At 55.0% G+C, this 23,659-nt stretch overlaps 1 protein-coding gene across 50 annotated transcripts in view; it reads left to right on the top strand.

Moving 5' to 3' along the window:
* CELF4 (CUGBP Elav-like family member 4) overlaps positions 1-23,659 on the top strand; it is a 306,023-nt gene that overhangs the window by 252,243 nt on the left and 30,121 nt on the right. For 26 of the 50 annotated variants that reach the window (XR_011421024.1, XR_011421023.1, XR_002809916.2 and 23 more), the window contains exons 4-6: positions 22,393-22,521; positions 22,936-23,015; positions 23,414-23,557. Coding sequence is in view for 45 of the 50 variants with exons in the window: in XM_023647706.2 (XP_023503474.1) it covers positions 22,393-22,521; positions 22,936-23,015; positions 23,414-23,557 (353 nt within the window). In the remaining 5 variants the exon portion in view is untranslated. The remainder of the gene's footprint in view (positions 1-22,392; positions 22,522-22,935; positions 23,016-23,413; positions 23,558-23,659) is intronic. The other 24 variants (XR_011421022.1, XR_011421025.1, XM_070220994.1 and 21 more) reach the window with 1 other exon arrangement.

The raw sequence follows: 23,659 nt of genomic DNA, 5'->3' as shown, positions 1-23,659 counted from the left end.
CTTGTGGGCTGGGAAGCTGGGGCAGTTTCCTGGTGGAGGGGGAGCTTGTAATGGATCCAGAAAACTGGAGACTCCAGGTAGTGGAGGGGAGCGAGCTCCCAGCTCCAGGCCTGGGACAGCCTGACCAAGGCCCAGCATCGGGGAGAATGGCCACCGGAGTGTGTGTTTAGAAGGGAAGAGGGTGGTGGAGACCACACAGGGCTGGAAATGTGACTCACTCAGCCTGGCCAGCTTCCAGAAAACTCTGTGCAATCAACCAGAGAAATACATCGGAGAAAACAAAATTGTGAGAGTAACTTTGAAGCCTCGGTTGCCACGGGAACATATCTGTAAATACTTAACTGCAAACATTAAGTGACACACAGGATGGAGTGAGGGAGCAGGAGGCAGCAGTGCTCGTAGTGGGAGCTAGCCATGTCCGCTGGCACCTTCCATCACCAGCCAAGGCCCATAGCACCTCCCCCTCCTTCTTTCCCTCTTCCTCCCAGGGTCTCTGCCCTGGACCCTCTTCCTTCCACCCTCTCCCTCACTCCTCCTTGTCCCCATGAGCAGGACATTGAGGGTGGAATGGTTCCAAGTGGTCCTCGAGATTCCCTTTCTGTCCCAGTTCTGCCTCATCCCTGGTCCCCACACCAGGCCCCCCCGGGACCCTCACTCTCACGAGCTTCCCAGCCCAGAGGTGACCAGAACCCTGGCCATTCACTTTCCCTCCCTTCTTTATCCCCCTCACTTCTAAGGGATGAGCACAGGAAGTCTTTGCAACAAGTGCGTTTAAGTGACCCAGATGTTTTGCTGTAAGGAAATCTTGGTCCAGCTTGCTGATTCAGGACCCCCATCCTTTTCTTTCCACTGTGTCTCCTCTAGTCTGCCCTCGGTCGTGGCCATCTCCCACCAGCCTCTCTGCCCAAGGCTCCCCCGTGGCTCCATGTCTGCATGGGAGTCTGGAGGGCAGTCACCCTGAAGCCCTCTCTGCCTGCTGGCACTGACATGCCTGCTCTGGTCCTGCCCAGAGGTTTTTAAACTTTCTGGGTCACAGACTCCTTTGGGAAACTGACGGAAGCTTTTCATTCATCCATTCAATTGTGCTCCAGAAGGTTAGTGAGCAAGGCCAGGCCCAGTGCTGAGTGCTGGGCAGTCCCTGCCCTCCCAGGCCCCACGAGTTAGGGGAGGGGCGGGCAGTAAGCAAGATCCCAATCTAGAGGAACTGCTCCGGCATAGCAGGCAGTGTTCAAGGTCGGGACAGGGCCCAGCGTGGCTGGAGGGCACAAGTGAAGGGACAGAAGGGGTGGGTGGAGAGGATGGGAACAGATCCTATAGCACCTTGTAGACCATTTTCAAGACTTTGAGTTTTATTGAGTGAAACAGGAGCCACTGAGAGGCTTTGAGCAGAGGAGGGACATGCTGTGCTCGCTCTGGCTGCTGTGCTGAGAGAGACAGTACAGGACAAGGTGGAAGCAGGGGACAGTTAGGAAGTCACTGCAGTGACAAAGGAGAGATGGACATGGCTTGGACCATGTGATGGATGTCGTGGTGAGAAACACCATGGTCCTTGGAAGAGGGAGCATTTGTATATCTGTGGGCCATTTTATGCACATTCTCAAGATGCTCCTGGACCCCAAGGTTCAGCCATAGTCCCCCTAAGGTCCTGTGGCCCTGGGTTCAGACCTCGCTGTCCCTGGCCTCTCACCTTAACTCCAGCAGACACCTCTAATCCTTGGCCCATTTGTGGAGCCAAGGCAAGCAGATCCTTTGCCCATTGCAGGTCAGGCTCCCTTCCCAGCTCCTACAAGAGCCATGGTGTCGTTGATGGGAGCACCTCTGCCCAGCACCCAGCAGGCTCCACTGAGCACCTCCAGAGGGCCCTTGGGTGACCCAGGCAACATGGATGAATCTCACAGACTTTATGCTGAGTGAAAGAAGCCAGACACAAATGAATACATTATGTATGAAATTCTAGAATAGGCAAAACCAAACTGTGATGAAAAAAGTCAGAACACTGGGTGCCTTTGAGGAGGTTGGGATGTTGCCCAGAAAGGGTCATGAGGGAAGCTTCTGAGGAGATGGTGATGTTCTCTATCTTGGCAGGGGCATGGGGTACATCAGTGTTTGTATTTGTCAAAACTTATTAAATTATGCTCTTAAGATGTATACATTTCACTGTTGGTAAAGTTTATCTTTTAAAAAATAGACCTAAGAAGGATGGTGTGTCCCAGACAGAACTAGGAGGGGCCAGCTGCCAAAGAGGATGCCCGTCTCCGTGGAGAAAGAGTCCCCCGCCTTGTTAAGTGCTCTGAGGCAGCTGCAGGCAGGAGGGACGTGATCTGATAAAGGAATGCGTGTGGAAGTGTTAGAGGTTGACTACAGGGATAAAGTGATTCTGCATTTTGAAAGAGAATTCTGAAGACAGCAATGCTTACCCCACTGAGATGAATCCAATGGTGGGATTCAAGACCCCTTGGCAGGCAGTGGTAGAGGCCCCCCCTCGCAGATGGTCTGCTCTATGAACATGATGGGCAAAAAAGAGGGAGAGCAGGAGAGAGGGAGAAAAGTTGGTAATTAATTAATTACCCCTCCCCTTCCAGCTGCCTCTCCATTCCCCCCAACCCCTAACCTTCCACCCTCTCCTCACCCCCACGTTTGCTTCCCTGCTCCCTCCCCTCCTAGCTCCCGCTTGCTGTTGAGATGCCCTAATTGATGTCTGGTCCAGGTCAGAGCCCTTGCAGAGTCTGGTTTCCGTCTGGTTTGTTTCTCACCCTGCTCAGGTGAGGCCCACCCAGGGTCCATGGGAAAAGGCTGGAGGGGAGATTCAGCTCCTTGATTCGGCGCTTGGTTAGGGTGTTGGCTCTTCTCTTCACCACTGACTTCCTACCCCCAGAACCTCTGCCCTGCCCAGTCTGACAGAAGAAAGATTCCATTAGGAAAATGATGCTGGACCGTGGGTGGGGCCAGAGCCAGGGCCTGTCCCCTGGGTGGGGCATTGGTGTGGGCTGGAGCAGTCAGGGAGGGCTTTCAGGGAGGGGTGTTACCCAGACTTTCAAGATGGAGGAGATCTGAGATCAGCTTTGGGAAGGAGACAGCAGGAAACCAGGGCGCCCATAAATCCCAATGCACCAGGACAGATCCAGAGTTGCCAATTGTCCTGGACAAATTATTAATAGTGTGCTTTCAACCTAACAAGGGTCCCAGTTTAGACAATCAATTATATGGTCACCCAACACATTAAAAACAAATAAACAAAAAAGATAAGTGAATGGCAAAACCAAGAGGCAGGTATGCACACAGGTGTGCCGAGTGGCTGGAATGAGGGGTCCTGGAGGAGATGAGGAAAAGGAAAGGAGACAGCGGGGAGGAAGGAGACAGGGCCAGGGGTGCTCTGAACACCCCGAGGGCTCCAGAGCCCCTCACAGGGCCCCTCCGCAAGCGAGTGGGACACAGCAATCTCATATTCCCACATTTCCAAAAGAAGGCAAAGACCCAGAGAAGTGACATTACTGGGCACAGGCTGCACAGCTCATTGGTGACAAACCAAGATAGAACTCAGGCTGCTCTCTCATACCCCAACACTAGCAGGGATCAAGCCTGTGAGAAGAGTGACAACTGCGTGTCCCAACTCTGATGCTGGGTGCTGAGGACTCCCGAGGCCACGCAGCGATTTCCGATGAGGAGGATATAGATGGTATACAGATCAAATTCCACTCCTTACTAACTGTGCCCCTGTGGGCGAGCTTCTTGACCTCTCTATGTGCCTCAGTTTCTTCACTTGTAAAATAACCATAACAATAATACCATTTCTGATGACTTGGCATTGCAGGATCTCCAAAAATAGACAGAGTTCTTTCCCAGAGGTCCCCAAGCCCCACCTGCTCCTAGCATGTTCTAGACCCTCTCTGCATGGAGCGGTCTCTGACCCATGCCAATGTGTTAAGCTTCATCACAATCCTCCTTGGGTCCACTGGCATTGAGTTCAAGGAGTACCCCTCAGTTACCCCCAAATCATAGTCCTTTCAGTTTATTAGCCACTCCATCCCAAACTGAATTCAAGTTCCTTCCTGAAAAATTGCAGGACTGGGCTTCTCAGGCATCAGCCAGGCCTTAGGCACCAGTGGCCACTGGATGACCTCCTTGAGGAAAATAAGAGGAAGAAAGCAGCCCTCCTCAGTCAGTGAGTCTAGGACAGAGATAAGGATGGGCAAGCCAGCATCCAGGAGAGATCCCAGGAGTAGGGGCTCCCATGGCACCTGCTTGTAGGGGCAGATGAGGCACAACATAAGGAAACGCCTCCCCTCTGCTTTCAACCTCAGCGATAGCAGGAGGACCGTGTTCACCCACAGGGCCCAGAAAGATGGATACCGACAGGGCCGGGGTGGTGCTTTGGGGCGTGTGTTGGATGCCTTCCTGCCTGAGAGCCACCAATGAGATCCATTTGGAAAGCAAACAGGAAACTGATGTCTAAGAGAAAACAGAGAATTAACCTTGTGCATTTCTCCTATCTTCTCCAGCAAAGAGACTGGCCTTCAGGATGGGAAATGTAGATACGCATCGTAAAAAGGGAATCAACATCCAAACAAGGCAATGACGTCAAACCTAGTCCCATAAGTTAGATTGAATCTCCAAGCCAGAGCAAACTGTGAGCCATGGTCCTGGGAGGGCATAAGGAATGGGTAGAGGGGCTCTGAGCCCCTGGGGGTCATCACTGAGGCATTGTAGAGCCTGGAAATGAACAAAAGCCAGGTTTTTAAAAGGTGACGAGGCTAGATTCCAAAAATTGGCAGATTGTCAATCTTGAAGACAACCTTTGGCAAACTTCTAGAATAACTTTGTCAAAATGGTGGCTCAAGACACTTGAGGGGAAGTGATGGTGATTTGGGAACCACTGTGGTGCACCCAGAGTGAGCCGGGTCAGAGGGCCGGTGCCTGTTTTGATAAGGGGATGCTGCAAAGCCTATAACCTGGCATCATGTCACCTCATGGGGCCAAATGACAAAGTTGCCCAGGGTAACTCAGAGCTGGGTGGGCAGGGAGGGAGGTCCCCGGTGAGTGACATCCATGGCCTTTGTCTTTGTGCCCTCCTGCTGAACTCTTTTATCAAAGACTTGGGAGGAGGGGTAAGTCATAGAACCTGATTTTTAGATACACTCCTGACGCACAAGCTGGTCTGGAGGGTGAGATGCTGGTTAATACGTTCAGAATCCAAAGACATCTCCCCAGTGCAGCTCTCATTGCAGGTGCAGCTTCGCGTGAGCCCCTGTGTCCGCCGCCTGCCCTTGCCACGATAACAGTGCAGAGGTTCCAACCGCTTCCTTTCTGAAACCCCAGAACCTACACCCTTCTTGGGATGGAGAGTATTGGAAGATTCTGGAAACTTTAAAAAAGCGTGTATTTGGAAATTCTTTGTCAGTTGGTTGGTTGGTTGATTGGTATTTGTGATCCCTCTCTCACCCCCAAGTGTTTTACATAGTAATAAGACGAGAATCCTTTGGGGTACCAGGCCCCTTTGAGAATCTGATGGAAGCTATGAACTCTTTCTCTAGGAGAAGTACTCCCGGGTGTGAAATGGGGCTGACCATCTCGGGGGTTCCCTCTAGCCCATCAGAGAACCTCTCAGGAAACCATGGATTTCCGATAGGCAGCCGCTGCCAGGCAGCCCCTCTGGCAGTCATTGCACCTCAACATGGCTTGGTCTGTTCCTTCCGGAGTGGGAGTGGGGCAATGATCACACAAACCCTTGGTGCCTGTAGTGGGTTAAGTGTCCTCCCAAAATTCACATCCACTCGGAAATGGTGACCTTATTGGGAAATTGGGTCTTTGCAGATGTAATCAAATGAAGATGAGGCCATATTGGATTAGGGTGGGCCCTAAGTCCAAGAGGACTGGTGTCTTTAGAATAAAGAGGAAATTCGAGCACAGAGACACAGAACATGCAGGGAGAGCACCATGTGATGATGGAGGCAGAGATTGGAAGGATGCAATGGCGAGCTAAGGAAGGCCAGGGCTTGCTGGCAACCCCCGGAAGCTAGAAGGAGGCAAGGAAGGATGCTCCCCTGGAGCATTCAGGGAAATCAAGGCCCTGCTCACACCCTGATATCTGACTTCTAGCCCCCAGAACTGTGAGAGAATACATCTCTGTTGCTTTATGCCACCCAGTTTGTGCCTTCTAATATTGTGGCAGTGCTAGGAAACTAACGCAGTGCCAAAAGGAAGCTGGAGCAGAGAAGGAAGCCCAGTGGGCCTGTGGCTGGGCCTCCACCCTTTCCCTCCCTCCACCACACTTCATGGGGTCTTGCTGGTCCTGGCTGTCCACCGGAGCCACGGCCACCAGGCAGCCCCTGGGTTTGCCTGAGAGAGGGTTACAGGCCACTTGAAGAGAAGTTAGAAATCTCAGCACGTCCATCTTAATAAGTTTTATTACAGTCTGCCACTTTAGACTAATGACAAATTTATTGTATGAAATACCAGCAGTATATTTTTTATTTTGTTAATTAATTATCTCAAAAAAAGGTGAAATTTATAAAAGTGTCCAGAAACGGTACACATGGTAAAATCGCCTTCCAGCAGGAGATGAAATTATTACTAATATAGGATCGAATTATTATTGTATTGACTTAGTTACTTTACGACTCTGTAATGGATTTCTTCATTATTTTCTCGGGATTGTGGCATTCGTGATTGCATTAAAGTCTGTTAATCTATGCAAATATCATTAGGCACCGCTAATAACCAAGCAACTTTCCTCCCTTTCGAGGAACGTGCTAAATACTTGGCCTGCGTGGGTCACTTCTGGGCAGCAGGGAGGGAGGAAAGACAAGCAGCAGGCAGTTCTGGAAGCCCTCTGCACACACAGCCCTGCCCAAGGTGGAGTGGGCGGGCACTTCTGTAGGGGGGTTGAGGGTCTTAGGAAAGTCTCCTAGCCGCAAGCCATCACACATCTTCTTTCCCTATCAGAGGGCCTGGCTTGTCACCATAAACCTCCATTCCTTTGGATTAAGGCTTTGGAGGACCTTCTTAAAATGCTCCTATCCTGGAAAGAAAACCTCATGGGCTCAGTATCCACCATTAGGGCTCTAGAACCCACAAGATGTTCGAGGGGAGCATAGGGCCTTGCTGTGTTGAGACAAGGAATTGGTCAGATTTTATGAAGATTAGAAAGACAGCTGGATCAAATTATGGGCGCTGTCTGAGTAGAGTTGGCCAAAATAGGATGTTCTCGGGGACACCTGTGGACACTAGAGACTTGGGAGGGATGTCTCCACTGTGGCGGGGAGGGAGAGGTGGATGAGCAGAGGTAACCACCCCATGAGCAGCCCATTATTCAAATTTAGAATCCATGGGGATTTGAAATCCCCATGACCTCACCCACCGGGTCCTCAGGTCAGCCCACGGCTACAGGCCTAATTCTCCCATTGCCCATGGGAGGTGGTGAGACCCAGGCTGAGCCCCCAGCCCCAGTCACGGAACTGATCAGAGCTCATAGGAACCAAATCCAAGCCCCTAGCCACTGAATCCAAGGTGGGCTCCCATTTTATCTTTGCTGAATGGTCAGACCAGAGTGTGAGGGAGGTGGAAAGAGATGTGTCCACGGGTCCAGGTTCCCTTCCTAACCTTGACTTTCTCAGATTAAACCCCCTCTATAATATGTGGGTTACTGTTATTATTCACTCAAACCGTGTTTCTCGAGCATCCATTATGTGGCAGGCACTTCACTAGGCTCTCCTGACAGCAAGCTCCTTTCCTAGCACCAACAGAGGTGCTGACTCACAGTTTTTAACTGAAAACGGTGTGGGACTCATCATTCTCACTATCTTGGCTGCATCAAAGGATGAGCTTGACGATCAAGGCTCAGAGAAGGGCAGACACCAGGCCCAGGTCACAGTTTTGGGGACTCAGGGCTAGAGACAAGTTTCCTAACTGCAGGTCCGGGGTGCTCCCTGCTGCCTACCCTCCCACGATCCTCCCCCCTGGGTGGGTGACACTGTAGTCTTGCAGGTGAGATGGCACCAGGCCGAGGATTCGGCTACGGCATGTTCTCCTCCTCCTTGAGCTTCCGATGCCCTCCTTGGATCGGAGTGCCCAGACTTTTGAAGGTCAAGGAGCCATTTTTAACATCAAAAATTCATCAGCACCCCGCCTTGACAGATGTTTTACTTTGAGTATCCATTGTTTGAGAGAATGCAAAATGGCAATAAGCTACCTTGAATTCAGCAGTGCTTTTAAATGAATTGGTACTTTTTAAATCACAACAGCATCTATATGCATTTGAAAAATAGTCACATCTACCTAGGAGTGAAGTATTTCTGATGCACTCAGCAGACAAAGCTTGAGGTACCTGGGACCCCAAGGTCAGACGGCACCGCTGCCCCAGGCCATCTGGCTGCTGTGCCCTAGGAGGAGAGAAAGCGGGGCTAGAAGTGGGCGGGGCATGATGGATGGTGCTGGCAGGGAGCACTCCCTGTGGCCACCAAGGGGGCACCCAGGCTGAGAGCCGTTGCCATCCCCCTCTCCTCTTCCTGTTCCTCTCTCTCCATCAGCCTCTTCAGCCTCGTCTTCCTGGCCCTAAGCCCAGGGTGGGGGTGCTCCTTGCTGGGGCTGCTGCAGGCCACACTCCCCACACTTCCACTGCCCATACACACCTGGCCCCACCGCACGTCCTGTTCTGATTACAGACCCCCTCCCCTTCAGCCCAGCCCACCCTCTTTGTCCTCCCCAGCTCAACACAGTCACAGACCTTCTCCCAGACACCTACCCCCACTCCCACCCCCTTGCTCTCCCTTTAGGCCGATAATCCTTCCCCAGCCCTGTCCCTTCATGCTACCTTCCAGGCGTCTCCTTTTCCATCCTCAGTCACTGCAGGCCTAAATGCTTATCTGGTCCCTTTGACCATAGAGGACATTTTCTGGCAAAATCAATCATGGTTGAGGTGACACAAGCCAACACATTTCAAAGGGCTCCCGGAAGAGGGCAATGAGGAGGCTAAAGGCCTTCGAACCCAAAGGACGGAATTCCAGACCCTCAGGCAGGCACACGGAAGTCATCTTCTATTTTGAGCACCACAGAGGGCGTGGCACAGCCGTCAGAGATACCTGGCGGCAATCCCGCTTACACCGCTTACGGCCTGGTGAGCTTGAGCCTGTTACTCAGCCTCTGTGTTATATTGAAGTAGGATAGTGAGAAGTGGGCAGAATGTGTGGAAAGGCCCAGCTGGCACAGAGCTGATGGTCAGTTAGCATTGTCCCCTGCAGAAAAGTCTGGATGCAGCGGAGAAAGGAAGACTGGTGGGGATGCCCCAGCCAGCAAGCCAGGGTTTTCACCCTCCTCCTTCATTCCCAGACATGCCTGCTCCAGGCAGAGTGGGCCCCACAGTGCTGTCACCTCCAGTGTCCCTCCTTGAGACCTGTTGGTGGGAGGCTGTGTCTTGCTTTTCAAAACAGGATTCTCCAGCTCCTTGCAAACAGGCACCTGTGGCGAGTAGACTTCTTTGCATTCTCTCCTCTGCTCCCATCCCAGGTTTCCTTCCTTATCCCCACGCCTCCCTGCCCAACTTTTCCCAGAGAAGGGAGGCAAGGCAACCTGTCCTCAGTACCTGTGACCTCAGCCGTCATGATGCCCCGCCCCAGCAAGCTCTTCCTGCTCCACAGTGCTCCTCCGTGGGCCCCCATCCGGCTCTGCCTTCCACAGCTGGGCCATTCAGGCCCCAATTTGGAAGCACTTTTACCCAAGGATCAGGTCTACTCCTTGCATCTCCCAACACAGTACCTTGCACATGGTTTGTTGACTGACTGAGTGCCTGCCTGGTGAACAGAAGGGGTCCAGAGCTACCATGCAGGTTTCTGAAACTTGGAATTTCCCCTTTCCGCCACTCTCTAAGCTGAACTTTATGGTAACCCAATATTGCCAACCTAAAGGATTCAGGGGCCCCCCTTGAGAGACAAGAGTAGCCTCCTCTGTGGCTGGTAATGCCAGCCACATGCCAACAGTTAATATGCTGCCACCCTTCAAAAACGTTTGATCGCTCGAGGAAACTGACACTCCCCTCACCATCTCATTAGCCATTAGAAATAATAATGTCCTGCAAATTGTGCTGCCCCTTCCAGTTCCCAGAGCCACACTCTCCTGAGCTCACCAGAGCCTTGCCACCATCCACTCTGGTGGGCAGGCAGTGGGGGGGGGGGGGGGTGCCTTCCACGTAGTAGATGAGAGCTCAGAAGCCAGATTACTTGGGTTCAAATCCTGACCCTTTTCTTTATTAGCTCTGGGACCTCCAGAAGTTGCTGAAACTCTCTGTGCCTCAGTTTCCTCATCTGTAAAACAGGGTGACAGTGGTACCCACCTCATAAAATTAAAGTGCTCTGAGCAGTGCTCGGCCCATGGGGAGTGCTCAGGATGAGTCAGCTCTCCTTGCTCTCTGTGAGGGCATGGTCCCCGACTGAGGGAGTGACTGGAGGAATCTCCGCATGTGCCACATGGGCCGACGGCCAACGCCCGCCATCTGACTGCAGGGGCCAGCCCAGCCTGTCTCACTCCAAGAGCCAACCTGCTCTGTGGGGTAGGAGGGCATGGCTTGGCCTTTGAAGAGCAAGCACCTATGGGGGAGACCGACAGGCCTGCCCCCAGGAGGGAGGTTCTCATTAGGAACAATGGTGTCTCAGGAGGCAGCTCCCTCCTGCCTTCGGTCTCAGGGAAACAGCAAAGAGAAACTTCAGGTGTCCACGGAAACCAGCCCCACTACAACCTACGTTAACCACAAACCCCTCAGACACGCGCAGGTTCAGGAAGTTGAAAGAGAAGTTGGTTTAAGACAGGTCTTGAGCAGAGCAGGGTTTCCCGTTCTCCTGAAAGCTGATACCCCAGCAGGTGTGGGTGGCTATGGCTAGTTTTCTGACCTTTTGCATTTAGATCCCATTATCTGAAGTCCTCAGAAACATCTTGGCCATCTATCTATCCACATTCACCTATGCTATTTATGTCCCATCGATCATAAATCTATCTGCTTTCTGCAATCATTTTTCTCTCATCTGTGTATCTATCTATCATCCAATGTTTAATCTGGATATCTAGCATCTATTAATCATGTCTGCCATCCATCCATCTCTGTGTCTATCTGTAGTCCATTATCAGTCATGAGTTAATACAGTGTGTACTTAAGCATGGACCATCTGAGTTCCATGGGGAACAGGGTGAGGGGCAGCAGCAAGTCCTGGAGGGCTGGGGTGGCTGGAACAGAGACGGATAAGAAGTAAACTAGAGGGCTGATGAAAGAGGAGCCTGGGACTCTCCTCTTAGAGCAGGGCTGGCCTAAAGGATGGAGGGGAGAGGGGTACCAGAGGGAAGACAGGAGGAAGAGGAGGAGGCTGTGAAGGCATTAGAGGGGTGAGCCCCATGCTGAACCAGATAATCCCTCCCACCCTACCTCCCCACGTTAGGACAATGTCTTTCCAGGATGACCCTGTGAGGGATGGAGGGGATGCCCAGGCTCAGGTGTCAGGACAGAAAAGGTGAGTGCTACCCTCCCCCCAGCACCAGCGGGCACAGAATCCTGCAGTCTGAAGGGCTGAGCTCCTACAGGCAGGCCGAGGGCCAGAGATGTGGTGCCCGAGGAGAGGGCCAGGAGAAGCCTGGAGAAGTCCCATCACAGCCCTTCCCAGCCCCAGCTGCATATTGGTATCAAGGAGCAGCTTTCTGAAAATACTGATGCCTGGGCTCCAGACCACTCTGTATCTCAGGGGCCAGTGGTCTTAGGCATCTGCATTTTTGAAAGCCCCCAGGTGACTTTCATAGCAGCCAGGGCCGAGAACTACCCTCTTACAAGATCCAAGACTCCTGCTGTTATTCTCAGAAGGGCGTCCCGAGGAGGAAGGAGCAGTCTGCGGTGCTCCAGGGGCAGGACTTGGGCTCTGGGCAGGGTTGGGCCCTCCAGGGGGGGCACATGGAGGAATTTTCTCCCGGGCTGCCTCCTGGACCTGGCACAGAGGCCAGTGGGACTTCTGCCAGGGTATTCCAGAAGCGTCATACCACATTTGGGTTGTACTGGAGAAGGCTGGGCCAGGTGGCCTCTGAAGTCCCCACCCCCACTCAGGGTCACCAAAGGTCCTAGTCACAGTGTCCAGAGGTGGGGGATGGGCTGGATGACTGTGGCCTCTGCTGTGTCAGGCTAGCAAGGCTGACCCTGAGCCACTTGCACCTCCCAGGAAGAGGGGCACCGGGCTGTTAGAAGCTGGGGTGCCACTCTCCTCCCTTGTCCCGCAAGAAGCAAAGCCCCACTCTCAATGTTAAAAATGGCCCATGGGTCAGAGGGGCAGGAGGTTTGCCTGGCTCCCTGGCATTTCATTCCATCTGTGGTTGTGGCAGGGGACCAAGAGGAGGCGGGTGGACCCATGACCACCCACTCTGTCCATGAGGCTGTGGAAAGAAGCACCACAGCTGGGAGGATCGGCAGCCAACATGAGGGTCAGCCTGTGGCTAGGGTTACAGGCTGGTCCGTGCTCGGGTCGTGTGCAGGCGGAGTGTATCCTTGCAGCGACAACTGTGCAGCTCTACCACTCAGCTAACAAGCCCCAACCTGCTCCGCGGTTAATAGAGACAAGCAGCTCGACATGGGTACTTCTACCTCCTCCCCGTTATCTGTGGCCATGCTGAGTAGATTCTCTGCCCTGTCAATGAGATGCTTTTGACAGCATTCCTTGGTTTCTCCTCTTGGCCCCCACCCCCATGGACCACCCTGCCCCTACCCATCCCCTGCAGAAACTTCCTCCCCTTGCTGGAATAAAGCCCTGCTTTGTCTGTCTCCTTGAAAGCTGAGGACAAACTGGCCATAATTTACGCTCCTGCATGATATAAAGGAAAAAAGGCCCCATTATGCTATAAATTATCCTGTGATGGGTGAAATGCTGGAGAGTACGCCAGACGCCGGCGGAAACCCCATTAGACAACAGGGTTCGGCTGCTGAGAAGTCCCCACAGCACTCCGGGCCGTCTGTCGTGCGCCGTGTGCCTGGTAAGGATAATATAGCAGATCAAACGTATAATCAGTTACCTGGAGAGATGGCTGCGCGCCATCGCCCCAGCAAAAGGTGACTTCTACGGAGAGCCACGGCGCGTCCCAGGCTCCCCCTGGGAGGCCTGGCGCAGACTCAAAGGCATGAAAGTCGAGGGTCAAGGGCCAGAGGAGGAAGCAGCAAGCTGTGCTGTGAATTAGGGAGCTAGGCTGAGCCAAGGGAGAACATGGTGGGCAGTGCGAATGGCCATAGGCAATGAGCCTGGACCCAGGGTCTGAGTCCCAGGCCAAGCTACCAGTGATCAGAGGTGAGGGTTCAGGCCTTGGGCCTCGAGGTGACTGTTTAGAATATGGTGGGTGGAAGAAAAGGAAGAAGAAGGGTGTGTGTGTGTGTGTGTGTGTGTGTGTATGAGATTGCTACTCCCTCAGACCACATGCCCTTTTACAGTCCCCGCTTTTGCACATGCTGGTCCCTGACCTGGGGTGCCTGCCCCTTGCCTTTTCCACCTGACAAACCCTACCCATGAGTCCTTTAGGGCCCAGCTTAAGCCTTTTAGACCCCTCCTCACTCCCCCCATTCCCTCAGGGCTCATCACTCCAGGCTCTGTGCTCACATCATGGCTGGTGCCTACTCATCTCCAGGGGACCCTCATTTCCTACTTTCTGAGGATTCCTGGAGTTCCGTGCCCTGCAGATGTCTAGGATACGATCTCTGAACAAGAGGAGGAATAGCAAGTGCAAATGCCCTGGGGCAGGGCTGTGCATGGAGTGTTCCTGAGACAACATGAAGACCCACGCATCTGGAGCGGAGGATGGAGGGATCAGGGGAGAGATGGAGTGTGACATGCCTGCTTAGCCCCTTACAGGTCACTAGAAGACTTGGACTTGTTCTCAGTGAGACGGGAGCCACTGCGGCGTTTGAGCGGGGCATAGACAGGTTCTGCCTTGGATTTTAACTGACCACTCTGGCTGCTGTGTGGAGGGCAGATAGCAGGGGCCTGGATGAGTGTCAGCACACAGTAAGGAGGCGACACTCATGGCCTGGGTCCCATCCTGAAGCATGTGGAAGGCAGAGCTGAAGGAATGCGAGTGGGGGGACTGGATGCGGTTCTCCAGTCTCCTGCCTCCTCCCATCCCAACATCAAACAGAGCCTGTCTGGAGGGAGCTCAGCAGATCAAGGCCTGGCGCTGCCTCCCCCGGGACCAGAGCTGGCTGAGGGTCCTCATTTGCATCCGGGGGGAGTGCAGCCCCGTCACGGCCCCCCCACACCGCCTGTCCCCAGCAGCCTTTGATCTGGTTTGATGTCTCCTTCAGCTTCTTCCCCGGGCAGGAAGCCTTTTATCCTCGGGAGGCGGCTCTGTGCCCCTGGCTCTGGCTCCGACAGTGTGTGTGTTGTGGGGATGAAGGGGGGCATCATTCTTTTACCTACTGGTTCACTTCATTCTGAGAACGAGCGTGGCCGTCCCGTGACCCGTGTCCCAGGTGAAGGCAGCTGACCTGGTCACACAGCTGCAGCAGGAGCCAAATCCAGGCCCTTACCTCCAGTGTGGACGGTGATGCTGGAAGCTGCCTGCACCCCCTGGGGGGCGAGCAGTTGTTGGGTTCTCAGACATGAGAGGAACGGAGTGCATACCCTCCCCAGCCCTGTCCACCGCCCCTACTTGGAAAGCAGGTCTGAGACTACGTGCCGCCGGCCTGGGGAGTGAGGCGGCTCTACCGGGGCTGGGAAGGAGGAGGCAGAGGAGACCTCTGGATTTGGGCGGGGGACGGTCAGCAACCTTGAAAAGGGCAGAGATTTAGATTCAGAAGATCAGTTCGATCCCTACTTGTCTCTTAGGAGCCACAGGTGCTTGACAGATCTGGACTGAGAGAATTCGTGGAAATGGCACATAGTGGTGCCCAGTGTAGCTTCCAGGGAAATTCTCTTATTTTGGATCAATCCAGGTAGATCTCCTGGAGGAGGCTGGGGAGCATCTCAGTGGCCCCAGAAACACTGCCATTTGGTCAGGGTGGTGCAAAGGGAAGCCTGGCTTCTCAGACTGGCCCAGGTAGGCACGGCTTTGCTCCCTTCAATGCTCCTGGGGGTCCTCTCTGTATCCCTGGGGATGAGGGTGGGCATCCTCATTCCACCAGCTGGTGCTCCTGCCGGTGAGCAGTAGTAATTGCTGGACCCGGCACAACGACTGTGTTTATTGTGTTTACTGTGTGCCAGCGCTGGGCTAAAACCTATGTACCTCCACTCACTCACTCCCGGCAACAGCCCCACGAGGTATGTGAGATTTTTCTCCCCTTTTACAGATGAGGAAACAGGGGCTCAGGGAGGGTCTATGACTTGTCTAAGGTTGCACAGTCAAAAGGTAGTAGAACCAGGATTTGACAAGCAGCCTCAGTTACTCTGGAAGATGCCCCCGCCCAGCCTCTGCTGTCACGTCGCGTGTCTCTCATCTTCTTTGACTGAAGTTCCTCCCTGACCCGTGATGAAGTTAGGGAGGAGGAACAGGTCCTTCCCCCTCAGGCTCACTGTGTGTGGGCCGTCGGGCACTGAGATCACGTCCAGGGAGAGCAGACGGTCCTGGGATGCAGGAGCGCGCTGGGGAGTCCCCTGGCCCCACAGTAAACAAACTGCTTCAAGACGCCCTGCATGCCAGCCCTCAGGGCTCCAGGTTCTGCCGGCAGTGGAGGGGCAGGTGCACGGGCACCGGGGCCCTGGGCTCTGGCCCTGGCCTGCCCACCCCCAGGGTCACAGCTGCAGAGCAGGAGCGCAGCCCTGCAGACCAGTCATGTGAACCTCTGGCAGTTTCTCCCCCTCCCCAAACTGCTGCCCTCCAGTCCTCAGGGGCTCTATGGAAAGTGTTTCTTGATGGCTTGACCCTGCATCCCCCACCAAGCCAGGCCCCCCAGGTCTCCCAGCAACCCCTCTGCGCCCCCCCCACCCCGTCCCCTGCCTCAGACCTCAAAGCCATTTATTCCCCACCCCGGCCCCTGGCTCCTGGGTTCTCCCCAATTCAGGTCCCCCCACAAACCCTCTCTCAGCAGCTGGAGGGAAGAGAACAGTAAAAGTCTATTGCAGCAATAAAAGGCATTAACCATCTGAACACTCGTCCGCAGTGCCCCAGCAGCCGTCTATCCTTAAGCAGGAAATATTGTTTAATGCTGATGGTAATGAGCGAATCAAATTTTGAAAATTAAACCGGAATTTGAACATTAGCGCCAGGGCGCTGGCATTTGGCAAGTCGAGTGACGCTGCTGCCACCCGCCTCCTCCCTTGGGGGCCCACTCACTCTGGAGGGCCAGCAAGATGCTCCCTGAAGATCTGGGGGCCCTGTGGCACTGCCCTGAAATACCCCTGCAGGGGTCTGCCCTAAGTCTTCCATCCGCATCTTGCTTCTCTGTTTTCTGGGCTCTCCTTTTAAAATGCAAATCCTTCCAGCTGAGCCCCATTCTGCCCTGACATTCTGAGCGAATGAGTGCGTGGAAGGAAGGGAGAAAGCAGGGACTCCAGCCACTGGACTCCACTGCCTTTTCATAAGCACCAGAGGCTTCCTGGAGGCGTCACCCAATGCTTTTCATAGGTTGGGAAACGGAAGCTCAGTTAGATTTGGGTTCTGGGAAAATAAACAAGATTCCCGAGGCCAGAGGAATGGGAGATACATGTGTGGTAGAGGGGGAGCAGGCAAGAGGCAGTTGGGAAAGCAAAGTCAAACACCCCCAGGACCTTTCTTGGCAGCCCTGCAGAGGGGTTACCACTTGGGAGCAGGTGAGAAGAACTGCTAAAGGGGTCCCTCCCACCTCTCAGCCTTTGCTCAAATTCTGTTGTGGGCCTGGAAACCCCTGCACCTGTCCCTTGGACATCATAACTCCAGCCCGCCTCCTCCAGGAAGCCTTCAGGGTGTAGCCACTTCCCTCTGCCCCAACTGTTCCCCTCCGGCCTGCAGTCCAGAGCTATTGCCTGTCTGTCCTCTCTCACTGGGGGCTGTGGCAGAGGCTCTAGGGCCTGTGGACCAAAGACTTTGGCTTCTCCAGGGATCTAAGAGCCATGCATTCCACACACACACCTCCCCAAACTCCTCCCCCCACTGCCGTCCACAACTCTCCATTCAAAGAGAAAACACAGAAGGGCCCCTAAGACACATCTCAGATTATTTGTTCAGCCAAGTCCCAAGCATACAGTAAGTGCTCAATAAATGCTTGTTGAAGGAGTGACCAGAAGGTAGACCCAGGAGGGATGTCAGGTGCTCTGGTCCAGTCCCTTCTGAGGTGGCTGTAAACACCTTCACCTGACACAGGACTGGGTACTTTTCTTGTCCAGTGCTCTATTGGATGTGTGTCCTTGTGGGCTGTGGGTAGATATAGACTATGCCCACTCCCGAGTAGTGGAGGTAGGACATCTGGGCTCAGAGAGCCGAGTTGCCCAATCTGGGTTCAGGCAGGGCTGGGACTAGTGCCTACCTTCTGTCGCCGTGCCCTTCTGGGGCATCACACTCCTGTTCCCCAGAACCCCACATGCTCCCTCACATCCACAGACACAGGCACTCACATTCAAAAGAGCAGAAAGGTGTTGCGAGGGGTCATGGGATTGGGAAGTCAACAGACCCCCAGAGACCGGGTTTAGTCCGGACCCCTGCTATGCGGCTGCAGTGGAGTGTCCTGAAGCTCCCTCTCTGCTGACGTCCTCATCTGAAAAAATGGTGGGGCCCTTGGTGTTATTTGGGCCCTGCCCAGCTCTGCCACTCTGCACTCTCATTCCCACTGGGGAGGACACACCAGTTGTGGGGGCCACTGGCCTTTGTGTTGTTTGGGAACTTGTTTATTGTGGACAGCCTGTCTCCCCATCTGGATGTCAGCTCCAGGGAGCAGACTCACCCCTTTTGTTTACTGCTGTAGAAGCAGTGCTTGGAACAGTGTCTGGCACAGACAAGGTGCTCAGCAAACAGTTGTTGAATGTCTGTAGGACCATGCCTCCCTTGCTCCACCCCTTGACCAGGAGGAACCTATGTGAAGACCTGAGGGTGGGATATTTGCACGTCACCCAGCAGGTTGCTAGCAGGGCCTGTGATGCCTGATAGTCAATGCTTTCCTGTGCTGGCCACTGGGCTCAGTTCCAGGAGTCAGAAGGTGAGCATGATGCAGCCCCCTGCCCTAAGCTGGGCTCAGTGGAGAGGAGGAGGATACTGGGCTCCAGACTTGCTCCTACATGTGCCATGCGGTCTCAGTGACCTCCCACCCCGGGGTGGCTTCAGCCCATCTCCAGCCTGGCTCTGAGGTCTCTCCTGGCATCACCTCCCTTCATGGTGGCCTGCAGGGCCCAGTTCCAGCAGCACCTGTCTGAACATCTTCTCAGAGGAGCAGCGACACCTCCACACCCCGAGTGTGGGAGGCAAGGGGCTCAGGCTGAGGGCTCATGGGAGTGAGAGCACAGAGCACCGTAGCCTCATCATCACCCAGGGGCCCTGCATCACTCAGGCAGGCAGGCTGCGAGCAGGGACTGCTCAGCCTGTCCCAGGAGGTAGGAGTCTGTGTTGATGCTGCAAGGGGTGGGAACTGGCTGGGGAAACTGAGTCATTCTCTGAGACTTTCACTAGATTGGCATCGGATCCAGGACACCAGCCAAATGGTGCCATGGGTCATCTGACAGAGCTTGGGGACAGTGCCCCGGGAAAGTGGCCAGAGGGAGAGGCGGGCACAGGGTAGGGTGTCCTTCTCAGCTGGTCAGCCACAGCCTGAGACGGTCCCACCTGCTCCTTCAAGTGCTCCTCCCCCAGATGTGGATCCTCTGACCTCTCCCCTCTCTGACCTCTGTCTCCTCCTCAGATCAGGGCAAACCAAGTCAGGGGGAAGGGGGGACACTCCATTTCCTCTTCCTCCTGGATAGAGAACCCCAAGCAATGGTCCTCATTGTATCACTGCTGGCCAGGCTCTGTTGCTGCAGCATCTCTTGGACGCAGAGCATCCACCACATGAGGCAGACCCAATTATTCGCATTTTATAGGCCTATCTGGGAAGCAGTGACACAGCTGAAAGGCAGGGGAGCTGAGGTTTGAGCCAGTGGGCCTGGGCCTGCAGGAGGAGACCCACCCTGGGGACTGAGCGTCCTGCCAGCCCCTGGTCTAAAAGACAAGCCTCAGAATCCCTCACCCAGTACCAAAGCCAACTGGAAATGAAGACAGTGCAAAGTGAGAAATCTGAGGATCCTAGAAAGAAATGAACATTCGAACATTCGTGCTGGGTGGGGTCATCCAAGAACACCTGGAGGAAGTGAGTCTGGAGCCGGTTTCTTCAGTTGCTCTGCAGCCATCCACAAAGGGAAGGCTAGCTGTAGCTTCCCTGGGGAAATCTGGACGCAGGAAGAGGGGGAGCCTGGTCCCCTACACATCTGGAAAGTCCTCAAGAAGGAAGGGCCCAGGCCTAGAACGGAGAACTGAGAGCTGGCAGCAAAGGGAGATTCAGGGGAGGCAAGAAGGAATCAGCAAAAAACAAAAACAAAAACTGGCGAAAGGGACGTGGCTGGATAGAAAGGCACGTGTGGATGAATTTTAATGCAATCAGAAAGCCGTCGTAATGGTAACGGTAATAAAGGAAAATGTTCAGATGTCAGGAGGGGGGAGGCGTGGAGCTGGTCCCAGCACAGAAACCAGACTCTGGTGGAGGAGGGGCCTTCTCTTCCCTCCTTTTTCCTTCCTAGCGAGGAGACAGAGTCTAAGGAGGAGGGCCAGGGATTAGCAGGAGGGGGTTATCACTTCTTTGTCTTTCCAGAAACCCTATTTAATCGGAGTCTTTAAAGGGCACTGGGGGTGAGGAGGTGCTCAGGCCCAGCCTGGAGGGCAGAGTTTCAATCTCTCCACTAAAGGCCTTAAAAGGTCTGGGTTCATTTCATGTAAAATGCTGTTGCTGCTTCTGGGAGTTAAACGTAAGCTGTCGCCCCTTCTTTCCTCTGTCTCTGTCCTCTCCTTCTGCCCATCTCTTCTCTCTGCTCTTTGTTTCTAATTCTTTTTTCTCTGTCTCTGCCATTTTCCCTCCCTTTCTGCTCCTAACCCCATATCCTCCCATCCCTTCTCAGCTTCACCCCTTCCCCCCACCTCTCTCTCTTTCTTCTTCGTGGTCTCCTGAGTCTCTGCTCCCCACATCCTAGAGCTTGGAGTCCATGAGCCCTGGAGATGGGGCGGGGGTGCGCCCAGCCCAGCCATGGCCCCAGAAGCCAGGTCAAGCAGCCCAGTCTGGGGGCAGGGGGTGAGGCCAGGGCTCCATTCCAAGAGCTTGGGCTGAGGCCCTCCAGTGGTGGAAGTCTAGGCTGGTGCGCCCCACCCAGAACTCGTAACAAGAACTGGCAATAATGCCCTGCAGGGGATGGAAGGAGTTGGAACCCAGGGCCACATCGTGGAGAACTTGCCCAGAGCTGAGTGCTCTGGGCTGAGGGGTACCAGCAGGGCAGCGGTCAGGCTTCCTGAAGAGGAGGACTCTGGGGTGGCTTGTGAAGGAGTACAGGGGCCTGGAGGCTTCCTCTGCTTTGCTCCAGCCCCCAGGACAGCCCCTCAGCGCTACCTGAACTCGCTGGTAGTGTGGGCAAGGGGGGCTCTCTGGGGCAGGAAGTACCAACCACCCTGAACACAAAGGGATGAGGTCCCGGAGTGCCCTTGCGTTCAGAAGAAACCAACACCCGGCCGAGTGCAGTTCTGGGGGGGGGGGGGGGGGCGAGCGTTTCTGCAGCCTTGTGTGTTTGCGCCTGCGTGTGTCAACTGTTCAAGAGTCAGCAAATGTCTACTGAGTGCCTGTGGAGGGCGGCACCACAGGGACCCTGTTCCAGCCACTATGGCTGCACAACAATTTAGCTCCAAACTGAGTGCGGTAAAACAACCGCTTATTGTGCTTGCAGATTCTGTGGGTCAGGAATTAGAACAGGGCACAGCATAGAAGGCCTGTCTGCTCCAGGACATCTGGGTCTCAGCTGGAAGACTCATAGGCTGGGGTCTGCAATCACCTGAGGACTCATTCGCTGCCATGTCTCGTGGTTGATGTTGGCTGCCAGCTGGGCTTCTGGGCTCCTTTCCACGTGGACTCTCCGTGTGGCTATTCAGGGGTTCTTCATAGCATGGTGCTGGCTTCCACAGAGCAAGCATCCCACAGAGAGAGAGCCAAGTGGAAGCTGATCCCATTTATGACCCAGCCTTGCAAGTCAGCTGGCATCACTTCTGCCATTCTTCACTGGCTAGAGCAGTCACAAGCCCTGCCCGGATTCAAGGGGAGGGAACACAGACCCCATCGCTCAGTGGGAGGAGTGAAAGGCACTTTGAAATAAGAGCTCGTGGGATGGGGAATTTTTTTTTTGCAGTCGCTTGGGAGTCGCTCCAGATCCACACAGCCCAACCATGATCCCTGTCACCCTAAGTGAACAGCTGACGGGTGTCAACAAACCACTTGGTACTCAACACAAGTGTGAGGGAGCTGTTGAGCGAGCCCAGCCTCCAGGAACAGGCTACCCAAAAGTGTCCGGGGCTGAAGTTTGCAGCATGAACAAACAGGAAAGGCCAGACCAAGGAAGGGGCACCTGGTGGAGGTTAAAACACGTGAGACAGAAAGGAGATGTGGGCCTGGGCCTGGCATAGGGCATTCATTCCATAATCTGTCTTGAAGGCCTACTACGTGCCAGGTACAGCTGTTCCAGTAGAGGCATGGGCTCTTCCCCCAGGGAGCATACATGCGGGTAGTAGGGAGCTAGGCAGAAACCAACAACACAGGCAAAGTAGTAAATAACTGTCCTTTGAAATTCTGGCCAAGGGATGAAGGGCTGAGACACAGAACAAAAGAGAGGGGGAAGGAGAGGCCTTGATGAAAAAGCAATATTTAAACTGAGGCCTAAAACAGAAGGATTCAGTCTTGTGGTGTGGAGGGCACTCAGGCAGAGAAAACAGCATGTGCAAAGGCCCTGTGGCAGACTTGCCGGTTGTGAGTTAATTTTGGCAACTGTGGGTGAAGGTAACAGAGAATAGAGTATGTCAAAGAGGAAGGAAGAAGGGAACGCAGAGCTGCCCAAAGGACCCGTGTGCCCTAGGCCAGCGGCCAGACCAGCAGCCTTCTCCGTCAGTGTGCAGCCTACTCTGTAGGCAGGAGGAGGCAAAGTCGCTGAGATTCAGTTCCCTGCTTGATACAACCCCTCGCCTCCCGCTCTGGCTATGCCCTCATTCTCTCTGCAACCTGCCCTGCCCCGTCGCCCCTCCCCCGCAGCTATGCCCTGCCCCGCCCTCTCCCTGCTCCCTGCTCCCCCTCCGGCTGTGAGCCCCACCCCCGCTCCTGTCCAGCTCCCCTCTGTCCCCCGTAACCTTCCCCTCCGGCCGTGCTTCCTCCCCCGGGGCCTGCCCCCGCGCAGCCCGGCCCCCGGCCCGGGTAAGCATCTCCTAATTTTGTTCCAGAAGATAGAAAACTCTTCGTGGGCATGCTCAACAAGCAGCAGTCTGAGGACGACGTGCGCCGCCTCTTCGAGGCCTTCGGGAACATCGAGGAGTGCACGATCCTGCGCGGGCCCGACGGGAACAGCAAGGGTGCGTGGGGGCGGGGCGGGGCGGGGCCGGGCCGCGGGACGCGCGCCTGACCGACGGCCGAGTCCGAAGCCGCCGGAGCCGGCCGGGTGGGCGAGCCTGGAAAGGATGGTTGGGAGGGGCGGAGCTGTCGGGCCTGGGGTGACGAAAGGCCGCGATCCAAGTCCAGGCAGGGACGGGGAGACTTAGGGGTGCTTTTAAGTCTCCAACCCGTCCAGGTCTTTCTCTGTCCCTGTGTGGCTCTGTCTCTGTGTTTCTCGGTGTCTCTCTTTCCCACTCAGTCTCTGTCTCACCTTGCTTTCATCTGGATGCGCCCTCTTCCCTCGGCCCCTCCCGTGCCCCGCCTCTCGGTCCTTGCGCTTCTCTGGCCTTCCTCCGGGCCCACGGGCCGTGGCTCAGCCTCTCGCGTCCCCCCAGGGTGCGCCTTTGTGAAGTACTCCTCCCACGCCGAGGCGCAAGCCGCCATCAACGCTCTGCATGGCAGCCAGACCATGCCGGTGAGTGCGGCTGCTCCCAGGGCGGGAAGGGGGGAGGGTGACGGGAGCAATGGAGGGACTGACACCCCCTCCACTCCGCACACGCACAGGGCCCGCCCGCGTGCGCGGTCCACACCGTGCCAAACGCGTGGCGCGCTCACAGCCTCCCCAAGAGACTGGAAGGCATTACCATTATCCCCAGTTCTCAGACAAGGACACTGAGGCTCAGAGAGGTTAAGGAACTGGTCCGAGGTCAGCCAGATAGAAAACGCCCGCGGTGGGGTTAAAACCCCAGAGCCTTGGGTGAGCGCGGGTGGCCCGTGCCCCGATAGCGCCAGGCCCAGAGGACCGCCTGGGCCCAGGCCAGGGACACGAAGGTGGCTAGGGCAGGTGGGCCTCACGCGCAGTCCCGGCTGCAGGGAGCCTCATCCAGTCTGGTGGTCAAGTTCGCCGACACGGACAAGGAGCGCACGATGCGGCGAATGCAGCAGATGGCTGGCCAGATGGGCATGTTCAACCCCATGGCCATCCCGTTCGGGGCCTACGGCGCCTACGCACAGGCAGTAAGTAGGGGCTCAGCCAGGCGGGTGGGGGGGGGGGGGGGTGGTGGTTCTCCAGCTCATTCGGCTCAGAGCCCCAGAGAGCAGAGACTCCTAACCTTGCTG

Source organism: Equus caballus, chromosome 8, assembly GCF_041296265.1.
Source record: "Equus caballus isolate H_3958 breed thoroughbred chromosome 8, TB-T2T, whole genome shotgun sequence".
Classification (NCBI taxonomy): Eukaryota; Metazoa; Chordata; class Mammalia; order Perissodactyla; family Equidae; genus Equus; species Equus caballus.
This window is presented reverse-complemented; position numbering and strand designations above follow the sequence as displayed.